This window comes from Esox lucius, chromosome 20 (assembly GCF_011004845.1).
Source record: "Esox lucius isolate fEsoLuc1 chromosome 20, fEsoLuc1.pri, whole genome shotgun sequence".
Classification (NCBI taxonomy): Eukaryota; Metazoa; Chordata; class Actinopteri; order Esociformes; family Esocidae; genus Esox; species Esox lucius.
The window spans coordinates 41,810,388-41,837,458 of record NC_047588.1 but is presented as its reverse complement, the minus strand read 5'-3'; the positions used below and the strand labels follow the sequence as shown (position 1 = coordinate 41,837,458).

The 27,071-nt window shown below is 40.1% G+C and overlaps 3 protein-coding genes across 3 annotated transcripts in view; all 3 read right to left on the bottom strand.

The window, feature by feature from the left end:
* Positions 1 to 8,256: 8,256 nt before the first annotated feature.
* On the bottom strand, positions 8,257 to 22,094 carry LOC109614777 (zinc finger protein 239-like). Its single transcript, XM_029116022.2, has 4 exons — positions 22,010 to 22,094; positions 17,026 to 17,295; positions 10,915 to 11,139; positions 8,257 to 9,124 (listed from the first exon to the last, which is right to left on the bottom strand). Exons 3-4 carry the CDS (start codon positions 11,066 to 11,068, stop codon positions 8,457 to 8,459), a joined length of 822 nt encoding a protein of 273 aa, XP_028971855.1. The 5' UTR covers positions 11,069 to 11,139; positions 17,026 to 17,295; positions 22,010 to 22,094; the 3' UTR covers positions 8,257 to 8,456.
* LOC105031301 (gastrula zinc finger protein XlCGF57.1-like) lies at positions 17,710 to 25,903 on the bottom strand. Its single transcript, XM_013131450.3, has 3 exons — positions 25,791 to 25,903; positions 22,010 to 22,217; positions 17,710 to 20,069 (listed from the first exon to the last, which is right to left on the bottom strand). The coding sequence occupies exons 1-3, from the start codon at positions 25,791 to 25,793 to the stop codon at positions 18,658 to 18,660; spliced, it is 1,623 nt and encodes a 540-aa protein (XP_012986904.1). The 5' UTR covers positions 25,794 to 25,903; the 3' UTR covers positions 17,710 to 18,657.
* Positions 25,904 to 25,934: 31 nt separating this feature from the next.
* The window catches only part of LOC105027450 (zinc finger protein OZF-like), a 541,343-nt gene continuing 540,206 nt past the window's right edge, over positions 25,935 to 27,071 (bottom strand). The window contains exon 4 of the mRNA XM_020040930.3: positions 25,935 to 26,005. Within this exon, the coding sequence (XP_019896489.1) occupies positions 25,992 to 26,005 (14 nt within the window). The 3' untranslated portion in view covers positions 25,935 to 25,991. The remainder of the gene's footprint in view (positions 26,006 to 27,071) is intronic.

Genomic DNA, 27,071 nt, shown 5'->3' with positions numbered 1-27,071 from the left:
TAGTCAAGCTTTGATCGCTGCTCCTTCTCCTACCGCCTGGGAGTTGGGATCCCTCTGTGTGCTTGTGTCAATCTTACTGACAGTGACGAGGATCTGCTACTGTAGGTTACATCAGTGGGGTGGCCAACACCCCAATACTATCACTATCCCTCACAACAGGGTGGTGGGCAGCACCCCAATACTATCACTATCCCTCACAACAGGGGGTGGCCAACACCCCAATACTATCACTATCCCTCACAACAGGGTGGTGGGCAGCACCCCAATACTATCACTATCCCTCACAACAGGGGGTGGGTAGCACCCCAATACTATCACTATCCCTCACAACAGGGGGTGGGTAGCACCCCAATACTATCACTATCCCTCACAACAGAGTGGTGGGCAGCCCTGCCATGCTGATTATAAACGGAATCTTAATTTCCATTGAGCCACAATACATTCATAGTTCATATAATCTCTTTATTGTGGCATAACTAGTAATACAATCATTACTATACACCCACAATACATTTCATATGCCACAATCATGGATGTTTTATGGTCACAGTGTAGTCAATCAAACAGATTTTTTTAGGACTTTCTAGGATGGACTCCATAGAAAGGCAGGATCATAGGAAGGTGGAGATAGGAAGGTGACCTCCTTTACCACAATCCACTGTAATCACATTCATATATGTTTGCTGGTGCAGCAACAGGCACTTAAGTCACAAACGTTTTTTAAGTAGTTTTTTTAAACCTAAAATAAAGTATGTTTTCTCATTTCTGCTCTGTAGGTAAATATGTCTGCAAGAGGGTGATCAAATGAAGGTCCTTCTCCAGTACCTAAGCACATCACCCCTGCATGTGTATTTTATTATGTTGGATATCATTGGGCAAAAGACCAACAAGCACATTTAAAAAATGCTTTGATTTACCTGTTTAAACACAGTTGATTCTTGTACAGAATTGGTCTCCCTGTTTAAACACAGTTAATTCCTGTACAGAAACATCGTCAGAATCACTGGTGGAATCAATCTTTTATTATTGAACAGTCTGAGAACCACATTGGATTGGAAAGAACAACAATCAAGCATGAAAATACAATTTAGATGAGCGGTTCTGGAGAATTTAAAGTATGGAAGGGTCTGCAGCTCAGACACCAGGCTTTTACTTTGAAGGAGTGAACTGTTAGAATCTACTCATTCATGGTAATATACACCCGGCCTTTACTTTGAAGGAGTAAACTGTTAGAATCTACTCAATCATGGTAATATACACCAGGCCTTTACTTTGAAGGAGTAAACTGTTAGAATCTACTCAATCATGGTAATATACACCAGGCCTTTACTTTGAAGGAGTGAACTATAAGAATCTACTCAGTCATGCTAATATATTGGTGTTAAATATCAGCTACATTATAAAGCTGTTATAGGACCACCAAAGAACTGACAAACACATCGCCACCCTTTTAGAGATTTACATATTCCTCAGTTTGATCTGCTGTAGGAAAAAAGGATTAGGGGAAAAATAGCTATTTATTCCGGGAATAGTTTTTTCATGTTTTATAGTGTCACAGCAGCATAAAGTCAAGAGAATCTTTACCTACCCATAAAAATTGAGCCTTTTTCAATGGTGGCTGATGTAATAAGAGAAGACGTCATTTCTTTCAGTAAAGTGAGCCGCCTTGGCCAGGTCAGGAGAAGTGTGCATGTGCTGATTCCAGCAGAACTTGACCGGATTGGGCTCAGTGCCACAGACCTGAACACACACAGAAATAGATAAGAAACATCGCCTGGCCAACTATTTTCTGAAAAACTTCCAACCAACTGAGGAAATCACATAATATAATGAGGGGAATAAAGCCTGAAACAAATCACAAATGTCTGGCACTGAACTCTTGATTTACTCTCTCCATTTCACAGAAACAATATATCATTTAACTGCTAAGGCATATTCTCCCTGCGTGTTTTACTATGAGGTCCAGTCGGTGATGGAAAGCATACAGCCCTCTGTGTGAAGCAACACTGCCCCCTGCCTGTGACATTAAGGTACTGATTTTATTTTACAGTTATTTTCCCAGGCGAGTTGAAGAAGAACCAGTTCTTATTTACAGCAACAACAGGGGGGAATGTTGGAGAGGAAGGGCCATTACACCTAACAGTCTTGCTCTGGGACAGAACAACGTCTTTCACCAGGGCGGTGGGGGGATTAGAACCAAGGACCTTTCGGACACAAGCTAGATTCCCAAACCACTAGGCAATCTTGCGGGCCAAACATTTGGCAGGTTACAGCAAGGTGATCCAAGGAGAAAATGTAACAGGAGGCAGGGACGGCACTGGCAACCAGCTATCTGCAACCTATCACTGTAACAATTAGCATATTCATGAGTGGAATTTCATATTCATTCATTTCATAAAGTACCTAGGTGTCCCTCTAGTAAAAACATATATAGTACCTTCACACACATTAAAATCTCTCATTGACTGATTACCGTCAATTCCAGAATAATTGGTACTCTTCATGAAATAAGGCAAAGTACACGGACACTCCTGCTGCTCCTCTGTGTCTCTTTCTGCACTCCTCCTGCTCCTCTGTGTCTCCTCCTGCTCCGTGGAATTTAAGTGGAATGTGGCACTCTACAGCGGATATCTCATTAACCTCACTGTCCTCCCTGCCAGTCAATTCCTTCCTCACCTCTGAGTTTCTTGTTGCCTAACATAGCAGACAGGCATGGTCTGAGGTCATGTTTATGACAGTAGTTAATAAAACTGAAGTGCCAGTAAAACTGGTACAGCAGTCAAATACTTGGTTGGCCTCCCACAGGAGCGTAGAACTGCAGAAATACGACGCCGGCATGGACTCCAGAGCGTCGCATGGCTTCCTAGATGTGTTCGATAACGTTGAGACCTGGTGACTGAGGTTGGAATGACCCCAAACTCAGATGAGTGTTCCTCTAACCATCATTTGGTGTGTCTAGACTTGTGTGGTTGAACATTGTCCTGTTGGAAGAGGCCAAACCCATCAGAATGAACGCAGGACATGAACGGGTGTAACTCGTCAGAAAGGATCCACACAGCGTTCACCTGTCAGAGATGTTTGTAGACGTACAAGGGGTCCCATTGAATGCCAGGTAAACAAACCCCATTACGGAGCCCCCACCAGCCTGTACAATGCACTGTTGACATGGAGCCCCACCAGCCTGTAAAACGCCCTGTTGACATGTAGCCCCACCAGCCTGTATAATACCCTTTTGACATGTAGCCCCACCAGCCTGTACAATGCACTGTTGACATGGAGCCCCACCAGCCTGTAAAATGCCCTGTTGACATGGAGCCTCCACCAGCCTGTAAAATGCCCTGTTGACATGTAGCCCCACCAGCCTGTATAATACCCTGTTAACATGAAGCCCCCACCAGCCTGTAAAATGTCCTGTTAACATGAAGCCCCCACCAGCCTGTAAAATGCCCTGTTGACATGGAGCCCCCACCAGCCTGTACAATGTCCTGTTAACATGAAGCCCCCACCAGCCTGTAAAATGTCCTGTTAACATGAAGCCCCCACCAGCCTGTAAAATGTCCTGTTGACATGGAGCCCCCACCAGCCTGTATAATGCCCTGTCTATCGCTTTATACTCTATTTATCCTCAGGTATGTAATACATGTAATACATGCTGCTCGTGTTCATTTCTTGATTCAGACCAGCTCTTGCTCTTGACATCATGATTCACAATCACTTTGAAAGACTTTTCAGGTTCACAAGAAATTATAAACAATGAAATAAACAGCTGATCCCTGGCATCCAACTTACAGCGTAAAATGACCAGAAGCTGTAACGTCAAGTTTGACATGGAGCATTATGTGTTCAAATAAATACCAGGAATATTATGGTTCATTGAAGTGGATTACATCAATATTATGAGGAATGTGTCTCTACATCATAAAGTAATTCCATTTATTGTCATTAAGCCATTCAGTAACAGTTTATCACAGTTTTACCAAAGCAATCGTCAATAAAAACCCGGCCCTAATTAAAACACACAGCTGTGGAGCAGGCAAACTTGGGATGTGGAGGACAGACTATTTCCAACACTATGATCTAAGTGCAAACTGGAATCCACCTTCCAATGTATAGGACCAGCTTTCACACATTAGCAAATCTAGGCAAGATATTTGGTCTCTCCTCAAAATGTTATCTGGCCACCCATCAGGCATTTACATATAGAAACCGATACATGCACAATATAATGAAGAACTAATGGAGATCTCATCCCTTAATGGGGCACACTAATTAACCCAGTAACTGCAGTTTGACGATATTCCCGGTGAAACACTCTACTTAAATGCCTACTGTGTTTCTAGTGGATTTGTCTCCTCACTGGTTTTGCTCCCTTACAGTCTGAGTGGGTGGGGCAACCTAGACCCCTCCACAATGCCAGGCCGCTCTGCTAGGTCCAATTGTGTTGCCGATTTGATGGTTATATTACACTGAATATGCACCAGTGATGTGAGGGGACCAAAAGTCTTCCTATACACAGGAGTAAAGGCTGCTCACCCGTGCACTCTCTGATGAAATGTAAGTTCCGATGATGTAACAAAACATTTCCCACAGTCAGAACAGAAGTAAGGTTTCACTCCAGTATCTCTCCACTGGTAAAGTTTGGAGCTATGTGATTGAGTGAAACTATAATCACACTTGGAACAGGAGTATGGTCTCTTCGTGAGCACTCAATGATGAATAGTACCTAAGGTAAAAGGGATCTTGAAGAAGGAAGGTTCCATTCAGGTTATTGTGGGGTTTTTATTTTCCCCCCTCAAAGATTTCAGTTTGTTTTTCAATTGAATTGTTCACATTATAGGTCATATTAAAGGTGGAAAAAGTTCTTACATGATTTATCTTTGTCTCATTCTTTTACATCACAAGAACCTGTGATGTATTAAAATTATTAATACATAGTTATTTGTCAATACCAACATGTAAGAAGCACATCAATCAAATGACAATGTAACAGATCTTATCTAAACTACATCATAGGGTCTCTCCCCACTCACACAAAAATGTACAAAGTGGAAAAACTACAAAAATACCATAAACAAAAGGTTTCAGGCCATTCCTAACAAAGATCTACTTAACAAATTATTCTAAAAATGGAACAGAGTAACATACAAATCCCTATTCTGATCTGAGAGAAGAGTATAATTAAAACAAATATTCTGATCAATCTCAAATCTCTCCCACATAACAATTACCATGCTCTCCACTCACAAATCCAAACCTTATTTAGATTTATGTCAGCACTAATTCCCCAAAATGTCACCCAAACCACAATCCCCAACCCCGTGAAGACTCCAGACTGTAAGTCATACATCACTAGCTGTCTTCTTCATTGTCAGCATTGTAACACTAGTGGATTCGACTCATAGGACTGAACCACTTATTTTCTAAGTATTGAACACAAATGTCCCCCAAGTCACTTCATCTATTTGAGTTACTTCCATCCGATCTTAAGGAGCTTGTTAGAGAGGTTGTTAGTGAGTGTGTGATTCATAGTTCATAGTCTCTCCTGTACAGTATGTGACTGTCTCCAAAGCATTTAATCTCTTGCCAACACATTTAAGGCTATTTTATTTGGAAAAACCCTTCCTACAGCCAGAACGAGATGTGAGTATTCTCCTCTGTGAACATTAAATCAATAGTTAGTTAAGATATTGTCAGAGAGTACTTCCTACATTCAGAAGTAGGGTTATCCTACAGTATGTATCAACTGGTGTGTGTTGAGGGTAACAAGATGATTGAAACATGTTCCACAGTCAGTACAGGAGTAAGACTTCTCACCAGGGTGTAAGAAATCAGCCGCTTGTATAGTGTTGAAAAATGATTGCGCACCCGGTCGTCAAGGGAAAGATTAATTCAATAATTTATTGCAGCACTCGATAGTCTCTTGTTTCCGGATGTTACAGACTCCATCTCAAAGAAACTTCTGGACATACCTCTATTTTAAAGACATCCAATCCAGAATACACAACATAATACCATAATCCCATTGGCTAATTACTGTGGTTCTTTGACAGAACGTGACTTCCTGTGTACGGATAAAGGGAAGTTCTGTTGTGATCTAAACATAAGCATACATTCATACAATTTCATAAGGGTGACCACCTATTTGAGACAAACAATTCCCACAGTCAAGACAGAAGTATAGCTTCCCTCCAGTATGCATGCGCTGGTGAGCTGTAAGGCTACTTAAGTGAGAGAAAAAAAATCCCAGTCAGAAGAAAACCCCAAGATACATCTACAAGCTACAAGAGATCAGTCAGGAAAAGGGTACAAAAGAATTTCCAAAACATTAGATATACCATGGAACACAGTGAAGACAGTCATCATCAAGTGGAGAAAACATGGCACAAGAGATACATAACCAAGAACTGGACGTCCCTCCAAAATTGATGAAAAGACGAGAAGAAAACTGGTCAGGGAGGCTTCCAAGAGGCCTACAGCAACATTAAAGGAACGGCCGGAATTTCTGGCAAGAACTGGCTGGTGCTGCATGTGACAATCGCCTGCATTTTTCAAATGAATGGGCTATGGGGTAGGGTGGCAAGACGGAAGCCTTTTCTTACAAAGAAAAACAGCAAAGCTCGGCTGAAGTTTGCAAAAACAAACATCAAGTCCCCCAAAAGCATGTGGGAAAATGTTGAAAATGATGAAACCAAGGTTGAAGTTTTTGGCCATAATTCCAAAAGGTACATTTGGCGCAAAAAAAAAACACTGCACATCACCCAAAGAACACCATACCAACAGTGAAGCATGGTGTTGGCAGCATCAGGCTTTGGGGCTGTTTTTCTTCATCTTAGATCTTAGGCCTTAGTCAGGGTGGAGGGAATTATGAACAGTTCCAAATACCAGGCAATTTTGGCACAAAACCTTCAAGCGTCCCTTAGAAAGCTGTGCACAGGAGATGTCCTGTCAATCTGACAGATTTGGAGCGCTTTTGCAAAGAGTGGGCAAATATTACCACGTCAAGATGTGCCATGCTAATAGACTCCTATCCAAAAAGACTGAGTGCTGTAATAAAATCAATAGGTTCTTCAACAAAGTATTAATTTAAGGGTGTGCACACCTATGCAACCAGGTTATTGCAAGTATTTTTATTTTTGGAAATTGTTCTGACAAGATTTATCTTTGTCTCATTCTTTTGCATCACAAGAACCTGGCATTTTAACAGGGGTGTGTAGACTTTTTATATCCACTGTATAATATCCAGCTACACACTTGATAAAGACAACTATAAAAGTCTTAAATCTGCCCTGTTTTCCATGTCCACTTGACCAGCTAATGCACACTACAATGTCTTCCCTAATAGCAACCAAAATATACAAGCAATATTTATTAACAAACTAACATGTTACATATAAAAATTAAAAAATTAAATCATGTATTAGCTTCATAATGAATCATAGGCAATATTATTGTTGTTGTGCAAAGTTTCGGCATTAAAAACACATCAGAGCTGTCGGCCAATATATTACAGCTTTGTCGCGTTGATTTCCCTCCATACTTGACATGACGCAACATCAATTATCCTCCCGTCTCGACTTCCTTCAGCTGTACTTGGCTCGGCAACTTGCATATTGTATATTATTTACACTGTAAACTGCATATACACTGCTCAGGAAAAAATAAGGGAACACGTAATCATCACAGTATAACACCAAGTCAATCTTCAGGGATATCAATTTGTCCTGTTAGGAAAAATAAGTGATTGTGAATCAATGTCACCAGCTTTGGTGCAAATGAAAGTGACAACAGGTCCACTGGAGAGGCAACAGCAAGACAACCCCCCATAAGGGAATGGTTTTGCAGGTGGTTGCCACAGACAATTGCTCTCTCCTTATCCTTCCTGACTGATTCTTCTCTAGTTTTGTGTTTTGCTAATGTCCTTATCACTACTGGTAGCATGAGGCAGTACCTGCAGCCCATTCAGTTGGCACAACTAGTCCAGCTCCTCCAGTTTGGCGCACCCATACATGCTGTGGCAAGAAGGTGTTGCTGTGTCTCCCAGTACAGTCTCAAGGAAGGGCCATTACAAGAGAAGAGCTGGACAGGGCCACAGAAGGGCATCACATGGGGGCCATACACACTACTGAATCACATTATGAGTTGCCGTTATTAAATTCACATAACTTGGAACAGCCTGTGATTTAAAATGTGTGTTTGAATCTAGCCCTCAATTGGTTGGTGATTTTGGTTTCTATTGACCGTTGTCACGTAATTTTGTTCTCAACAAATTACACAATGTTCAGATTTTTTTTTAATCATTAATATATTTGGTTCATCGAGACATGTGTGATAAGTGTTACCTTACACTTTTTGAGCAGTGTATGTTTTTCCTGACAACACATACCCTAACCTGTTCAACAGTCTCTGGACACTGGTGAGAGTTAATGTTACATAACAGAGAGAAATTATTTCCACAGTCAGAACAGGAATAGTTTCTCTCTAGTGTGTTTACTCTGGTGGTGTGTAAGGGTTCTGGAATCAGAGAAACTCTCCCCACAGTCAGAACAGGAGTAAGGCTTTTCTCCAGTATGTATATGCTGATGAGCTTTAAGATTACCTGACTGAGAGAAACTCTTCCCACAGTCAGAACAGGAGTAAGGCTTCTCTCCAGTGTGTATGCGCTGATGAGCTATAAAGTTACCTAATAGAGAGAAATCCTTCCCACAGTCAGAACAGGAGTAAGGCTTCTCTCCAGTATGTATGAGCTGGTGAGATTTAAGGTGACCTGACAGAGAGAAACCTTTCCCACACTCAGAACAAGAGTAAGGCTTCTCTCCAGTATGTATGCGCTGGTGAGCTTTAAGGTGACATAGTTTAGAGAAACTCTTCCCACAGTCAGAACAGGAGTACAGCTTCTCGCCAGTATGTATGCGCTGATGAGCTATAAAGTTACCTAATAGAGAGAAATCCTTCCCACAGTCAGAACAGGAGTAAGGCTTTTCTCCAGTATGTATGCGATGATGAGCTTTAAGGTGACATAGTTTAGAGAAACACTTCCCACAGTTAGAACAGGAGTAAGGGTTCTTGTCTTCTTTTTGTTGCTCTCCAGTTGCAGGAAATGTCTCCACTTTAGCAGCAATCTCATCTGTGTGATAAATATCAGGAAAGTTCATTAGAGCAGTGACACGGTACCAATGCAGTTATAAGATTACATCAAATATCAAAATATATATTCCAGGAGTGTTAAGAGCAAGTAAATAAAAAATAGGCTAACAATTTTTGAAATCATAGTTTCACATTTTCACCAAGCAACACAATACATTGCCAAAATGTAAATACATTCAGTGCCCCCCAAAAATGTTCTCTCCCAGGGTAATATGAACAAAACGCTGTTGTTGTTTATCAACTTGATAAAAAAATTTAAAAAATATTGAGATAGGGCTATAAAAAGTTACATGCCTGAAAATACTAATCTCAACTATTATTCAGATAATTAGGAAATAAAAAATAACTGAAGCTCAGATGTACCTGTCAGGAAGATTGCAAATGTGTATGTTCTCCACAGTGAGTAGAATGGTTCACGTAGCAAAAAAAACACCATGGACACAGTTGGAGGTGGTTACATTTTGGGGTCACATATTCTGCATATGAAGGATGGCCAGAAGAAAGCCTCTGCTGTCACCAAATCTCAGACATAAGCACCTTTGTGACACAAATGTAGGGCCACAATTTGTTTGTGGAGTAGGCTTACCCCCTATGTGTTCCTAATCTATCAGGTGAACTGAAAAACCTAAAATATGAATGGGCATACACTGATGAGCCAGAACATTATGACCACTCACAGGTGAAGGGAATAGCACTGATAATCTAACAAGAGCACATGTCAAGGTGTGGGTAGAGTAGATGGTAAGCAAACAATCAGTTCCTGTAGTCAACATGTTGGATGCAGGAGAAATGGGCAGGAGTAAAGACCTGAGTGACTTTGACAAGGGCCAAATTGTTATGGGGGGGCCACACCCACAGCACCCCTAAACCCCACAGCACCCTTTAACCTCACAGAACCGCTAAACCCTCAGTTTTGGGTACAGTTCCTTATGCCTTGTTTCCACTGGTAGCAAACACTGCCATTTTACCATGAAGTCCTGACATTTTTCTGTTTCCATTGACAGCGCCAGTCAGCACTTTAGGCCATGGCCGAGTAACCTGGGTCTCACTTGGTGCAAAGCCTGGGACTTTGGGACTTAGGCCGGGGTTTGCAACAGTGCTGGGATTTAAAAACAACGGAAAAAGTTGGAATGACCGAAGGTGGTAAGATGTCATTGACTCAGTAGAAGCAGAAAAGGAATCAGGCAAGCCAGCAAATTAAAATGAATGATTATTGTTACCCTCACTGGATTCAAACCCGGGCCTCCCATCTGAGAGACACGGTCTATAACCACTACACCACAGCGCTGCACATTAAGTGGCTAGACACCATAAAACTGACTAAGGTTTCTTATTAAGTTTACCTCCACCACAAATAGCATCTAGACAGAGACAATACAACTTCAATACAACACTGCTGCGCTGGTCATTCATAATGGCATGTCATGAGACCACAAAATTAAGACAACAGACCACAGTTTTAGGAAATACATCTTGTCATATAAAAAGCCATTGGAATATAAAATGTATTATTATTCAATATCATACCATTATAGTGGCCACATGAAATAAATCATAATGTGCCCTCGTTCATGAAAGAATGCATTTAATTTATTATTTACATTATTTTGACTCAATGCAACACATATTGATTTCTTTCACTTTTTTATCATTTATGACTACAAAATAAGCATAAGAATATGGAGAATACAAAACAGCATTAAGAAAACAATTATTTAGCAAGAACAACAAATTGTCAACGCTAAACCCTCTTCGTAAATCAGTTCTTACCTTGATTAGTTAAATCCCCAATCTCCTCCTCTTCACATTTAATATTATTCAGTCCCAGTGTGTGACTGTTGATCTCCATCTTCTCCTCTTCATCTTTAATGATAACATTCAGTCCCAGTATTTGACTTTTGTCTTCCTGCTTCACTGATGTCATCTCTGAATCCACCAATGAACACTGAGCTCCACTGTCACAATCAGAATCCAGCTGGGTTTGTCCTCCATCTCCTAAAATAAAGACCAAATCACGTATTCACAAACTATTTTAAGGATAAAAGGGCTCCTAACTTGCTGATTTAGGAGAAACTCTTTAAAACTATTTCAGAATTCTCTTAGATATTTGATTTAAGAGAATTTCACAAAGCGTTTTAGCACTAAAACCAGCTCCTAAATTGGAGAAAATTTAGGAGTAGTTATGAGGACAACCCAATAACACCAGGGATCAAGTTTTTGACAACTATATGCTGCTTGGCCACAGGGAAAACGGAGCTATGTAGTGCAGACAAACTATGTATGTCTCAGTCATCTGTTAGTAGAATATTACATCAAACAATAAACGCCCTCCCCAGACAACATTCGGTTTACTCTTGATGTTCGGCAAACAAAGAAACTAAGCCAACTTCATGGCCACAGCAGGACCCCCCAGTGTTGTTGATGTTATACATGGGACATTATTGCACAAATTACTGGACCATCAAAAGATTAACGCGCATTTGTTTACAAGCTGACAGATATGTAAGAGGCTCACAATTAGCTGAACACATCTTGACTGCTCAGTATATCATTCTTGGTTTCATGTAGTATCAGTAACACTTAGCCTACATTATTATTGGCACCATAACACATGCTTCTACAGTTCTGCTATGATGAATTCACTGACAGAGACTCCTCCCAGCCAATCACTGTGAGCATAGTAGGTACGCTTGTTTGTGGCACATGACACCATCCATAGCAAACGGGCCAACCCTGCTCTCTCTTAGTTTAAGATTTCTCCTCATTCCATAGGAAACGTTTTTCTTAGCAGCTTTGTGAATAGGTTTTAAGAGGAAACCGGTAGCTAGGAACCTTTACTGCTGTTTGGGAGTCCTAGTGGAAAGGTAAAACTCTGAATACAGCCCTAGACCAACACATGACTACTTTAAGATGTTTGATGGGGATAAAATACAAACATAAAGAAGGAAAAACAACAAAGTATTACACAATATTAACAATGGACCTGGGTAAAATAATTAAGGTGTACTTCATTTAACCTGATCGCAGCATTGAGTGCACAAAGATAACAAAAACACTTATTTAACTGCAGGGATGTGACAAATGGACAATTTTGTTTACCATTTAACCTGCCTTTTATGGTTCTCCCGTAGCCACTGTGTTAAATTCATGCTAGAACCTCCCTTTTTCCAGGTATTATGAGAAATCTGACCAATCAGTGACAATGCACTTACACAATTAGCTATCTTCCCCCTACTATTCCCCACATCCTATTTTTACCAATACAAAGCTTGAACAAGCCGGCCAGCTATTTTTACAATAATATACCAGGTTTGAAGTTCCTGTGACAATCACTGAAAAATACATTGAAGAAATACTGAAATAAAGGTTTTTTTCGCTTGTTTTATTGATTATCAATGATTCCATAATTACTTTTTTCAACCAAACAAAGCTTGAGCAAGTAGGCCAGCTATTTCCAGAAAAATATGCATCAGGATTGAAGTTCCTATCAATATTTTTGAAGAAGATTTAAGAGATATCAAATAAAGTGTTTCCATTGATTTATTGATGATTAATAAATCCATAATGACTATTTTCAACAAATCAAAGGTTAAACAAGTAGCCCAGCTATTTTACCAAGGTGAAATCAGTTTTATGTGTGAGATTTTACAAACATTCACATTCGTTTCTCCATTCAGGCTCCCTTCCACATTTAGGGACCGTGGTAAAACAGTATATTGAGGACTCTCATCAACTTCAATCCACATGCTAAATACTACACCACATTGATTTATCACTAATCCATCCATCCATCATCTTCCGCTTATCCGGGGCCAGGTCGCGGGGGCAGCAGTCTAAGCAGAGATGCCCAGACTTCCCTCTCCCCAGACACTTCCTCCAGCTCTTCTGGGGGGACATCGAGGCGTTCCCAGGCTAGCCGGGAGACATAGCCCCTCCAGCGTGTCCTAGGTCTTCCCCGGGGTCTCCTCCCGGTGGGACGGGACTGGAACACCTTCCCAGGAAGGCGTTCCGGAGGCATCCGAAAAAGATGCCCAAGCCACCTCAGCTGACCCCTCTCGATTATTATCACTAATCAATAAATCAATTGAAACAAGTTTTTTTTCTGTATTATCTCAATAATGGTGATAGAATCGTCAAACCTGATACCAAGTAATCTAAAAAGATCTGGTGTACTTGTTCAAGCTTTGTTTTGGTGGGAAAATACTTTATTGATTTATTACATTTTAATTAAACCCATTTATCTGTCAATATCTTTTTCAAATATGGTAATATAAACTTCAAACTTGATATATCATATTATTCTAAAAATTGCTGGCCTATTTATTCAACCTATGTTTTCTAAAATCAGTAATTATGGACTAGAGAGCACACTCATTGGACTGTCCCAAAAAAGTTTAGAATTTTACATTTGAAAATGTAAATGAATTAACATTTGAAAATGTATGAAATAAATAGCTTTTTTGTTGAATGACTTAGAAACCCCAAACCACTTTCAAATAGTTCAAAGAGGACATCTACATGTTGGACAGACTTAGGATTTGCCCCAAAAATTCCAAAGACTGTGCAACATGTGGGTTTCCTCTATCAGAACTATTTGAAAGTGGTTTGTGATTGTTGATTGTAAGCAACTACGATTCCCTCAACACCAACAAAAACAGCGTACATACACCGTTACTTGTTACGTTGCGTATAACTAGCTGCTAAAACATCGTTTTTCAGACCCAGTAACTCTACTGCTTTATTTTGCTCCCTGGATATGTTCGTTGTAGTGGTTGGATAACTGGATAAAACATTTTGAAGAATATAATGGTTTAGATATATTTTTTTCTTAAAACGTTCACACCGCCGAGTAGTTCCACAAAACTGAACAAAGACAATTAAAATACTGTGGTTTAATCACTTACCAGTTAAGCAACTTGTCTGTTCTTGATAGAAGATTTAATGTTTTGAAAAACCAGCGTCTTGTGAGAAACCATAGACTGTATAAATAAATCATTTACTCTAAGGTTTTCTATAAGAGAATATGAAAACTGATGTAATCCAATATTCCTTTTCAAAATTGTTTTAATAGCTATTTTGGTCTTATCCTGTTTCTCTCTGTTTCTTGTTTTACGATCTCTTACCCGTCTGTCACAACACAGACACACACACAGAAGAAGAGAGCAAATGGTAAAGCTTTATTCAATGTATTTTTGCCAACAGGTCCCTCTGTATTTCATTATAATAAATTTGCGTGACTATGGTGTAATACTTTGTTTGTGTTTAGGTGTAAATTTGGTATGAATTGCCATAAATAATAAATCGAATAAATCCCCACTCATTTCTAAACCCTGGCTACAGCTCTGGTTCAGGCATTTGATCATTAAACTCATACAGGTGGCCTTACAACCTAGGTGCTTCATGGAGTAGATCTTTAATCATTAACAGTGAGTAATGGATCAATTTCACAGATGTAGCCCTTGTGTAGGCCCTAATTGAATCTGAATAGTTTTCACATATTTAGACTATTTTTGAATTTTCTTTTTAACTTTATTGGCCATGTTGAACCTTACAGGCAATTTTACAACTATAACCCACACCTATAATCCCCCACCAAACCACAGTTCCTCCAGCAGGTGTTAGGGCCGTTGTTTTTATACATTTATACCTTAAAAGGGGTCCTAAATTTGACTACCAATCCCTGTATGACTCGCCTGACATGTATAATCCCATGTATCCTCCCATGTATCATCCCATGTATCATCCCCTATAATTGTATTGAGTTCCATATCCCATTCATTTTTAATATGAAATGTGTTGTCCGACGTTTCTCTCATAAGATTCTTACAAATACGTGATATTTGATGCTTTGTTGATACCACTTGTTGATAATATGTATAAAATACCATTCAACTTCAGTTGGATTTATTTTAAGACTGTCCCAATCTGTGTGCTTTGTGATGTAGTGTCGTATTTGTAGGTATCTATACAAGTCATTTGAGGGCAAGTCAAACTTTTCCTGAAGTTGCGAAAATAATTGCAGTGTGTTGTTTTGAAACAGCTGATTTATAATCACCAACCCCTTTTCCGCCCATCTTCTGTATGCCAGGCCCACCAAAGATGGCAGGAAACCAATGTTTCCAAGGATGGGCATTGCCCTTGATAGATCTATAGACCCCTTTAGTTGCTCTGGGCCCCATTCCAAACCTTTAATGTGTGTTTGACCCAGATGTTTTTAATTCTTATTTTTTTCTGAGCCTGTTGACTAAGAAATGGAAGAGTAGATATTGATATCTCTTCCAAGGAATTCTGTTCAATGAGGAGCCATCCATTTTCTTCATATTTGGTCACCCATGCTATTGCTCTAAGTTGGGCTGCCCAGTAGTACATTTTAAGATTAGGTAGACCTAGGCCTGCCTTTTCTTAACTTGTCATCAATATTTATAGACGTATTCTGGGTCTCTTATTTTTCCAAATAAATGTTGATGTGCGTTTCTCAAGAAGCTTAAGTGTTGATTGTGGTCTCTGAATAGGCAGAGATTGAAATAAAAAAAGTTAAGATAAAATATTCATCCTCACTGACTCTATTTGGCCAAAAAGTGACACAGGCAACATATCCCACCTACTTATATCTTGGTTGATTTCTTTGATTAGTTTGTTATAATTGGAGGGATAAAGCTGTGCTGTTTGGATTTCCTAAAGGATACCAATTCATCTAGTTGCTGGGGCCATTCTCTGCTTATCATCATGGCTTCCGATTTGCTTGTATTTATCTTATATCCTGACACTGCATTGTATATATTTAAGCTTTTTATAAGTGCAGGGATAGAAACCATGAGGCGTTCTAAGAATAGCAAAATGTCATCAGCAAATAGGGCTATTTTGTGTGGAATCAATCCCTCATCAGGAACGCCCATTATGAGGGGGTTTGCCCTTATTAATTCCGCCAGTGGCTCTATACTTAAGGCAAATAAAGAAGGGGATAAAGAACCTCCCTGGCGGGAGCCACTTTCCAATGGAAAGAAATTGGAGCAATGCTCATTTACTCCAACTCTAGATTTAGGGTTTTTATAAAATATGCATATCCAATTAATAAATGTGTCATTAAATCCCATATATCTGAGAGTCTGCTGAAGGAAAGTCCACCCTATCAAATGCCTTCTCAGCATCCAAGCTGAGAAGCATTGAAGGGGTATTCCTTTTTGATGAAATAAATTGCACGTTCAAAGCCCTCCTGACGTTGCCCACGCCTTGTCGGTTATTAATTAACCTGGTTTGATCAAGTTTTACCTGTATGCGTATTCATTTTTGTATTCTTTTTGCTATAATTGAAGAATTTTAAGATCTACGCACAAGAGGCAGACTGGATGGTAGGAGGCACACTGTGTTGGGTCCTTGTTTTCTTTGAGGACAACACTTATTATTGCTTCTGACCACAACCCAGGCGGGTCTCCCTTCTTTAGCGCATAGTTATACACCTTACACAAGATTGGGGTCAGATCCTCTGTAAATGCTCTGTAGTGTTCTCCTGGGAAACCATCTGTTCCTGGAGATGTTACTTTTAAGTATTAAGATGTTGTCTTTGATTTCTTCTTCTGAAACTGGCACAGACAACATGCCAGCCTCTTCTGATGTTAGTTTAGCCAGTTTGATGGATCTAAAAAATGACTCCTTCATATTTAGACTATTTTACTTGTCCTTACCTTACATCGCAATCATACGACAACTAAATAAAAAGCCTGTATGACAAAATGAACTTATGACAAGAACACTGCTCTTACTTATGTACCCTGGCGGCCATGCCCAGTCAACAAGCCTCCCTGGCTTTGTCGGTCGCCACAGTGTGAGACTTAACTATTAACCATTATTTAAACTCCTCATTTCCGGACATTATTAACATACATGACCGCTCCGCCTGGAGAATCTGCTTGGCCGGCTGCTGTTGTGTCGTGCACGATGGCTGATGAAGTTGATAAAAATGTATTCCAGGTCAGGAGAACAGTACTGTAGTATGACTGTCACATCCTTGCTCCAGCCATTGTTAATGTAGAAACATATTCCTCCTCCCTTCATTTTGCCCAAGAGTTTGCGTCATGGGACATGATCCGCCCGGAAGATTGAGAAAACCGGCAATTACAGTGCAGTCCAGTGTAGATCCAAACAGCCACGTTTCTGTAAAACACAAGGCGGCTGATAAGAAGAGATCTGTTTTTCCTCAATACCAGGTGAAGTTCGTCAAGTTTATTGCTAAGTGATCGCATGTAAGCAACGAATATTCCTGGTAGCGGAGTCCGTAGTCCACTGCGCTTTGAGCGTACAAGCGCCCCAGCACCGTTTACCTCGCCGACTGTGTTTTGCGGCGTAACAAAGTGCAGATGTAGCTTTGACCCGAATGTCCAGTAATTCAATGAATGTTACGTGAAAATCTGGGAATAAATCCACAGGAGCTGCTTCCCTGATGTATGTTATCTCCTCTCTTGAGAAAACAAACCGAGAATTGTCTCACAACACTGATTTAACACAAAATAAGACAGAATATTACACACCAGCCAGCCGAGGCAGGGGCCGCCTCGAAGTGACCTGATAGAGATTAATAAAGATTTAATTAACAAAAGGACTATACAATTCTTTTTTTTAAAAGACACATTTAAAAAAAAAAAAAGAAACCAAGAGGGGATATAATATAAAATCCATACAGATCAATCACAGATCTCTTCATGACAATGACCATCCTCCCCTCTCACACATTCCCATAACTTCAAAGCCAAACCTTATTTAATAAGAGTTGCATCAGCAATTCCCCAAAATGTCACAAACCACATTCCCCATCTGTGTGAAGGCCCCTAACTGTCAGTCAAATGCTAATTACATGTTTCTCTCCCGTATGTATGCACTGGTGAGCTGTAAGGCTATGTGAGAATTTTTTTTAACTTAATTAAGGGTTCTCTCCTGTCTCAAAGAGCTACCCTCATTTGTCTCACAAACTCTCTTTAAAAGAAATCTGTAATTATTGGGTAATAGACATCATATGAAATGTAACAATACTATGCAGACTGGATGCAGTTAAGGTGTTATTAAGTTTACACCCAAGCATGTCTGGATAAAAAGACACATTCGACTTTCGCTGCACTGTTTCACTGGTATTTTATGTGTGAGGGCCATTTTGGGTTTTACCATGCAGAGATGGTTTCGAGATTTGGGGAATGCAGTCGCCATTGAGATTTTAATGCAGGAAAAAACCCTGATTTGGGATTGAACATTTGTTTGCCGGGAAATGGTGGAAGGTGATTTGGAATTGAACTTAGGTTGTCCAACAAGAGATTCCAGGAAAACCCTACTGAAACCCTGGTGTTTAATTATAGGAGGGTAATAATGAAGGTGACACAAAAGTTAACGGCTTCCGAAAGTCTGAATTGTGCAGCTCAGCCTCCCGCTACACAAATGCCTTGTTGACGCTACATATCCATTTGAAATTAATGGGAGCTGGGTGGGTGGATGGCCTTTAGTAGGTGTATTTTACCCTTAAGGCTCCTCTCAGGTATGTATGCGCTGGTGAGATTTCAGGCCACCTAGTTGAGAGAAACTCTTCCCACAGTCAGAACAGGAGTAAGGCTTCTCTCCAGTATGTATACGTTGGTGAGATTTAAAGTTACATAAATGAGAGAAACCCTTCCCACAGTCAGAACAGAAGTAACGCTTCTCTCCAGTATGTATGCGCTGATGAGCTTTAAGGTTACATAACAGAGAGAAATCCTTCCCACAGTCAGGACAGGAATAAAGTTTCTCTCCAGTGTGTTTACTCTGGTGATGTATAAGGGTTTTGGATTCAGAGAAACTCTCCCCACAGTCAGAACAGGAGTATGGCTTCTCTCCAGTATGTTTGCGCTGATGAGCTTTAAGGGTACCTAACAGAGAGAAGCTCTCCCAACAGTCAGAACAGGAGTAAGGCTTCTCTCCAGTATGCATGCGCTGATGAACTTTAAGGTTACCTGACTGAGAGAAACTTTTCCCACAGTCAGAACAGGAGTACAGCTTCTCGCCAGTATGTATGCGCTGATGAGCTTTAAGGTTACCTAACAGAGAGAAATCCTTCCCACAGTCAGAACAGGAGTAAGGCTTTTCTCCAGTATGTATGCGCTGATGAGTTTTAAGGCTGCCTAACTGAGAGAAGCCCTTCCCACAGTCAGAACATGAATACATCTTCTCTCCAGTATGTATGCACTGATGAGATTTAAGGGAAACTAGAGTTGAGAAAGAATTCCTACAGTAAGAACAGAAGTGAATTTGCTCTTCACTGTGTTTACACTGGTGATGTAGAAGGGTTTTGGATTCAGAGAAACTATTCCCACAGTCAGAACAGGAGTATGGCTTCTCTCTAGTATGTGTGCGCTGATGAGCTTTAAGGTGACCTGACAGAGAAAAATTCTTCCCACAGTCAGAACAGGAGTAAGGCTTCTCTCCAGTATGTATACGCTGATGAGCTTTTAGGTGACCTGACAGAGAAAAATTCTTCCCACAGTCAGAACAAGAGTACGGCTTCTCTCCAGTGTGTATGCGCTGATGAGCTTTAAGGTGACCTGACAGAGAGAAACACTTCCCACAGTCAGAACAGGAGTAAGGCTTTTCTCCAGTATGTATGCGCTGGTGAACTTTAAGGTTACATAGATTAGAGAAACACTTCCCACAGTCAGAACAGGAGTAAGGCTTCTCTCCAGTATGTATACGCTGATGAGTATTAAGGCTGCCTAACTGAGAGAAACTCTTCCCACATTTAGAACAGGAGAAAGGCTTCTCTCCAGTATGTATGCGCTGATGAGCTTTAAGGTGACCTGACAGAGAAAAACTCTTCCCACAGTCAGAACAGGAATAAGGCTTCTTGTCTTTGTAATCTTCCTTTTGTTTCTCTCCAGTTGCAGGAAATGTCTCCACTTCAGCAGCAATCTCATCTGTGTGATTCATATCAAGAAAGTTAATTAGACCAGTGACACGGTACCAATGCAGTTAGAAGATTACATCAAATATCAAAGTAACTATTCCAAGAGTTTTAAGAGTAAAAAACATGCAGACAATTTCTGAAACCAGTGTTTCACATTTTTACCAAGCAACACAATACATTGCCAAAATGTAAATACATTCCCTGCCCTTCAAAAATGTTGTCACCCAGGTTAATATGAACAAAACGCTGTAAAGAATCATGGGTGTTTATCAAAATCATGGCGATAATTTGGAAATGAAAAAGTACTGAAGCTCAGATCAACCTGTCTGGAAGATGACAAATAAGTATTTTCTCCCAAACACAGTGAGAAGAATGGTTCAACAAGCAAAAAAAACTCCAAGGATTACAGTTGGAGAATTGCAGGCAGTTACATTTTGGGGTCAAATTCTACATAAAATCTACATAGGATGGATTTCCAGAAGAAAGCCTCTGCTCCTCCACATCACAAACATAATACCTTTGGGACACAAATGTAGGGCTAATATTTGTTTGTGGAGTAGGCTTACCCCCTATGTGTTCCTAATCAATCAGGTAAACTGAAAAACCTAAGATATGAATGGGCATACACTGATGAGTGTAATGGAAAATCAGGTCCACTCTGACTAAAACAAAAGCGCTTTAACTCAGGAACTTGTGAATCCAAAAGACTTTAATGAAAATCATAAAACAATGACAGACATCAAAGTCAGGTCCTTCTGCAGATACACCCCTAAGTTCTAAGTCCTGACCATGGCTTTTTATACAAAACTCTCACACATCACGCCATCTGACCATCCTTTTTGGAAGTCCCCTGGGGCGGGGTTCACCTCTTGTTCTCTGTCTCTTCCTGAGTGTCCTTAATTTAAAGCAGTAACTCATGACAACCTCATGGTTCATATTCAGGTCACACTTCCAGTGAACCCAAAAGGTCCTACATTTTAGGGTCCTAAATGTCTGGACACAGGCTCTGCTGAGATGGATCACCACTGATCCACCCACGACAAGTGTCAAGAAAAGACATCATAACGACCATGTTTTTCTGAGAACTCATTGCCTGTGTGTGTGTCTGGATTGCACATTAATATAGTTCATAAAGCGAGTGATTATGCATGCAAATTTATATATTCATAAAGCGTGTGATTATTCAAACCCACTTAGTATAAACAAACAAACTTAGAGCCACATTAGCATCAATCCCCGGTGAAGCCCAGGTACCGGGGTAAAACACCAGTGGAAATGCAGCATTAGTCTCCCTGATATAGGCCCCACTGATACAACACAGGGGGAGTGAAGATCACTGACTCTCCCTACCAGACTGTGCCATTAAAATGCAGATGATTCCTTCTAATAATATATTATAAGAATGTATTTCTCCTCTAGACTGAAATAATCCATAAAACACAACACAAAAAACTATGTTGGCCATAATAACTACAGGTGGAGACAGTGATTCTGCTGCCCCACAAACATCATGGACACTCAGAGATTAAAAACACACTGTTGACAAGAACTTCAATACAACACTGCTGCGCTGGTCATTCATAATGGCATGTCATGAGACCACAATATTAAGATAACAGACCACAGTTTTAGGAAATGCATCTTGTCAAATAAAAAGCCATTGGAATATAAAATGTATAATAACAAAATATCATAACATTATAGTGACCACAAGAAATACATCATAATGTACTCCATATTCATAAAATAATGTATCTATAATATTTACATTATTTTGACTCCTTTGGTTCTTAAAAGAACACAGTAATTTTATTCCATTTTTTATAATTTACAAAATAAGTGTAAGAATATGGAGAACACAAAACAGAGAGTATAAAATAACTTCTATTCAACTCATTAGTAAGAATAACAAATTAACAATATTAAACCCTCTTAATAAACCATTATTACCTTTGTTAGTTAAATCCCCTATCTCCTCCTCCTTCTCTTCATCTTTAATATCATTCAGTCCCAGTGTTTGATTGTAGTCTTCCTGCTTCACTGATGTCATCTCTGAATCCACCAATGAACACTGAGCTCCACTGTCGCAATCAGAATCCAGTGGCTCTTGTTTGGGTTCAGTGTGGAAGGAGAGCAGCAGGCTGGGTTTGTCCTCCCTCTGTTAAAATAAAGACAAGATCAGGGGCCATATTTACAAAATATTTTAAGGCTAAAAGTAGCTCCTAACTTGCTGATCTAGGAGAAACTCTTAACAATTGTAGGACTCCTAAATTGTTGTTCTAAATTGTTGTATTTCACAAAGCATTTTAGCACTAAAACCAGCTCCTAACTCCGTGAAAAGTTAGGAGTAGTCAAGTGGTCTCCAAAAGTCACTAAGACCAAATTACAAACAATCCTAAAAGGGCTGCCGGCAAGCCGCCTCGTAATCAGGTTGACGTTTTAGAAACACTTTATGATACTGAGCTTTAAACAAGGTATCACCTTAATCGTGAGGTTATTATGATCATAGTAGTGCTAGTCAGGGATGCTGTCACTTCACCAACAAACAGAAACAACCCAGTAACACCAGAGATCAATGTTGTGACTCCACGCTACTTGGCCACAGGGGAAATTCAGCTAAGCTGCGCAGACAAACTATGTATATCTTAGTTAGAATATTACATCCAACAATAAATGCCCTCTCCAGTCCCTATAGACACCTGACATGGGGGGCCAGCCCAGCCTCACAGACAGCAATATCCAAATTCCTTGCGTTGTCCGTGACAACAGCAATTCCTTGGTTGGCCTTTTGAAGCCCCCATTCACCCACAGCGGATTTTAAAACTTCAGCAATATTAACCCCGGTGTGTGTTTCAAACAGAGGGCGAGTTTGGAGAACAAAATTAACCATCTCCCACTGGCTGGTTATCATGTGGGCTGTGACCTTAAGATAACTATGTGTAGCCCTGGAGGTCCAGCTGTCGGTTGTAAGTGATACGCTATCTGCTTTTCTGAGGGTCTCAATTACCTTAGATTTTGTTTCCCTGTAAAGAGCTGGCATGAGAGTCTGGCTAAAGTGGGGGAGTGATGGGATGGTGTATTTGGGCTTCAATGTGTTGACCAGTAGCCGAAATCCTTCATTTTTTTATGACAGAAAATGGCCTCATATCTTTTGCCATGAAAACAAGGTGCATCAGTGTTATCTCCGTGGCTCTCGCTCTCGTCGCCGCGAGTGGGGCTGCAAATCCGCCAGTCAGTGTGGTTTGACCTATTAATAGCTTTTTACAGGGAGGCGGAGGTGTCTGGAGCTTCTCACTGTGGTGACGGTTTGTATGACGCATCATGTTTGTTGTGATATTATTGTATATTAAAATCTTCTTGCAGTATCTGCACACAGTTTTCGTTTTTTTCTGTTACTACCCCTCCGCGTTAATTTTTAGTCTTCGGAAAGCCAAAATGCCGCCACACCTGTGATTTGAATGAGGAAGGGGCATCCTCAATATCAACATCCACACTTGCCCCCGCCATGTTTGCTATTGTTTAGCGCTACAACTTGTTCGCTGCTATCGCGCCTATAAATTAGGTCAAAGTATACAGCTTCAGCACCCCTGCTGTTCAAAATGTGTATCGCGATTCGTTTAACTTCTCCACCGACTTGAATCGTCACATATTTTCATTGATTTTAAACGGTCTAGGAGCGCATTGTTACATCCCTAGTCTTTATATGTGCAAAACCACGCCCCTGCACATGTTCATCTGTCAATAGCAGCCAGGTATTGCAACATACTCAATAGCGACCATGTTTTTCAACATACTAGCCTGGTTGATAAAAAATGTGAAGACAATCGTCCATGGATGCCAAATATGATGGTACATGTAGATCGGTCCTTATGTGCCAGAGGAGATGCTTTTCATAAATTCAAAATGGCCGCCAAACCCCTAACGCGAAGTCCCAATGGGAAATATGTTCCTTGTGAGTTATGCGCAGTAGCGAGCAGGAAGTAAAGCCGTAAAGCCGCGAAATCAACGGCCCCATCCCTGTGCCCTGCCCTCACTCTCCCTCGCAGAATGCGCAGTACAGTACAGTACAACCTTTGCTTGTTAAACCTAGACGATATGTTATAGCCTAACTTACATCATGTTTAACCTTAATTTAGAATAGGCCTAATACAAAAATAATTGGTAACTTCTAGCTAACGATCACCTGCTAGCTATTAACATGGCTATTAACGAGGCTTGTTGTCTTTTAGCTAACGTTAGCTAGCCCATTACATTTATTTACTAATTAAATAGCTTATACATTTAATTTACCGAAAAAAATTCAAAGATCGATTGGAAATGCCAGATCGGTTAGCACAATGTACTGCAGAACAACCCATTATGTCCATGTGAAATTATATCAATTATAGAAATTTAGACATTAAATGTAAAGCTCCAATTTCCTCAGTCCTCCGAAGATTGCGAAAAAAGCCTGATGGTGCTTCAGTGGCTCCTCGGCTCAGATAGCTGTCAATCACAGCTGTGAATCACGACGTCACACCACCGTTTTCAGAGCATTAAATAACTAACTAAAAACCAACTTATTTTAAAAATAGACTCTTGAATTTACATTAGCGTGATACAAACTACAGTAAATGACAGAAACCAGCTTCGGAAAAAATATATTTGAAGGGTAATTTAATTGTTTAGTTGGTCTCGCGTCCCATTGAATAACATGGGGAGGGCGGGGTTTATGACCTATACTGGGACCACTCACCAGGGGGCGATCGAAACGTTTTGGCTTCACTTTTCAGTGCTTGTGCGGCAAACTTGGTGAGGAGGTGGACTTTATCTTCCTTTTTTCAAGGCTATAACTCAAACGGGGTGAGTATTGTGAACTTGCTAATGTAAAAATCTCTATAGCACTACCGTGTGGTTGATTTAAAAAATCTTAGCTGTCATTTTTTCCGTATTGTCCATGTCAACATATGTACCAAGAAGAATTATTATACCATTAACCTTGTAGGAACTGTGAGCATCAATGTGCAAAACCACAGCCCCTCACATTTTGAACCCATATGGGTCCCAATAGCAAAAAGCTTCATCATGAGAAGATAGACAGTCATTTCGTTAATTCGAGTCAGTAATGCCCCCCGGGCCAACGAATGCTCATCATCAAAATGTCGTTTACGTGACTTTTTTTTATTTTTACAATGAATAAGTCCTGAGTCACTAAAATTTTTTGAACCAATCGTTCGCGAACTGCACATCACTACCAACTAGCAACCAGGACAGCCTACAACACCAACAGGTAGCAAGCTAGGCTAGCTAATTCGTTTATAATCTGAATGAAGCTGGAGCCTACAAAACGCAGTTAAATGCTTAGTTTTTTCATTACCTATCCCAATTAACTTATTTTAGTTTAATTATGTGAAGACAGACACTGTAATTGGTAAATATAAAAAGCAATAACTTAGTTTACCCATTCCACGCTTCCCTTAACACCAACAAAGATAGCCCGTTCCTTGGTACCATGCATATATACAACTAAGTACTGTAGCCGCTAAAACAGTTTTTTAGTCCCAAGTAACTGTACAGATTTGTTTTGTTACCTGGATGTTCGTTGTGTTTTTTTTTTTATAACTGTATTACGATTTACATTTCATTAAGAATATAACGGTTTAGAGGTTTGTTTGTTCTTTAAACGTTCACACCTGTTTTTTTTATAGAACTGGATAAAGACACAATTACAAAATCTGTTGTTTAAACTTACCATTTAAGCGACTTGTCAATTCGTGTTTGATGAAATGTTTTTGAAAATGACACAAACAAGTCGATCGATTTTCTACTACTATTACTTATTGGTGGGCTACTCTGAACTCACTCTCGATACTGATCCGATCTGTTCCAGACTCACCGCATCGAAAGAATGTTCGGAGACTCTTCTGGTCACGTGACGCCGAAAGATCACGTGTTATTGAACGAAACCTGTGGAGTACACAATGGAGTTAGGTATATCTGCAGACCGCAAGTCGAGGGCATAACTTAATATGGGGGTTCCTTAATATTAAGTTACGCCCATTGACGGTTTCCATTGGTGTGGTGTTTTCGGTTTTAGTGCATGTGTTCATGAATGAAAAATTACAGGGTCAATGACGATGTCGTCTGTAAGTGCTTCCATATGACAACCTCTTGCTATATATTTAGGGATGGTTAACGTATTCACTAAGATCGCTTATGTACTAAATTCTTTGAATCTGAGATTCGTATAGCTTGCCATTGACAGAACACAGAACACATGTAAACCCTTAGAGCTTAGGTTCCTGGCGTCCAGTCCTGGCTCTCTCTCCCCCCACAAGGACTATGTTGTTTTGTGATTTGGTTGATTATGTGTTTTGATTAGGTTCACCCCTCCACACATTTTACACTCATATGTCTACTTTCTCACTACACAGGTCTGTTTTCCTTTGTAGTTTTACACTTTGTTTTTAATAAACATTTTTTTTACTCCTTTAATGCCAACATGACTCCTTTGCTTGTCATCTTCTAAGAGCCGGGTCGTGAATACATAACCTTCAACATGCATCCAATCCTTTTTCCTTTTAATGAAGTGATCACTGATTAGGATTGGATTTAGCCAGGGCAACTAAGGAGTGGCTCCGTAAGAAGCATCTCAAGGTCCTGCAGTGGCCTAGCCAGTCTCCAGCCCTGAACCCAATAGAAAATCTTTGGAGGGAGCTAAGTCCGTATTGCCCAGCGACAGCCCTGAAACCTGAAGGATCTGGAGAAGGTCTGTATGGAGGACTGGGCCAAATTCCCTGCTGCAGTGTGTGCAAACCTGGTCAAGAACTACAGGAAACGTATGATCTCTGTAACTGCAAACAAAGGTTTATGTACCAAGTACTGAGTTCTGCTTTTCTGATGTATCAAATACTTATGTCATGCAATAAATTGCAAAATAATTACTTAAAAATCATACAATGTATGATTACTTTTTCTGGATCACTGTTGAAGAGTACCTATGATAAAAATGTGACTTCTACATGCTTTGTAA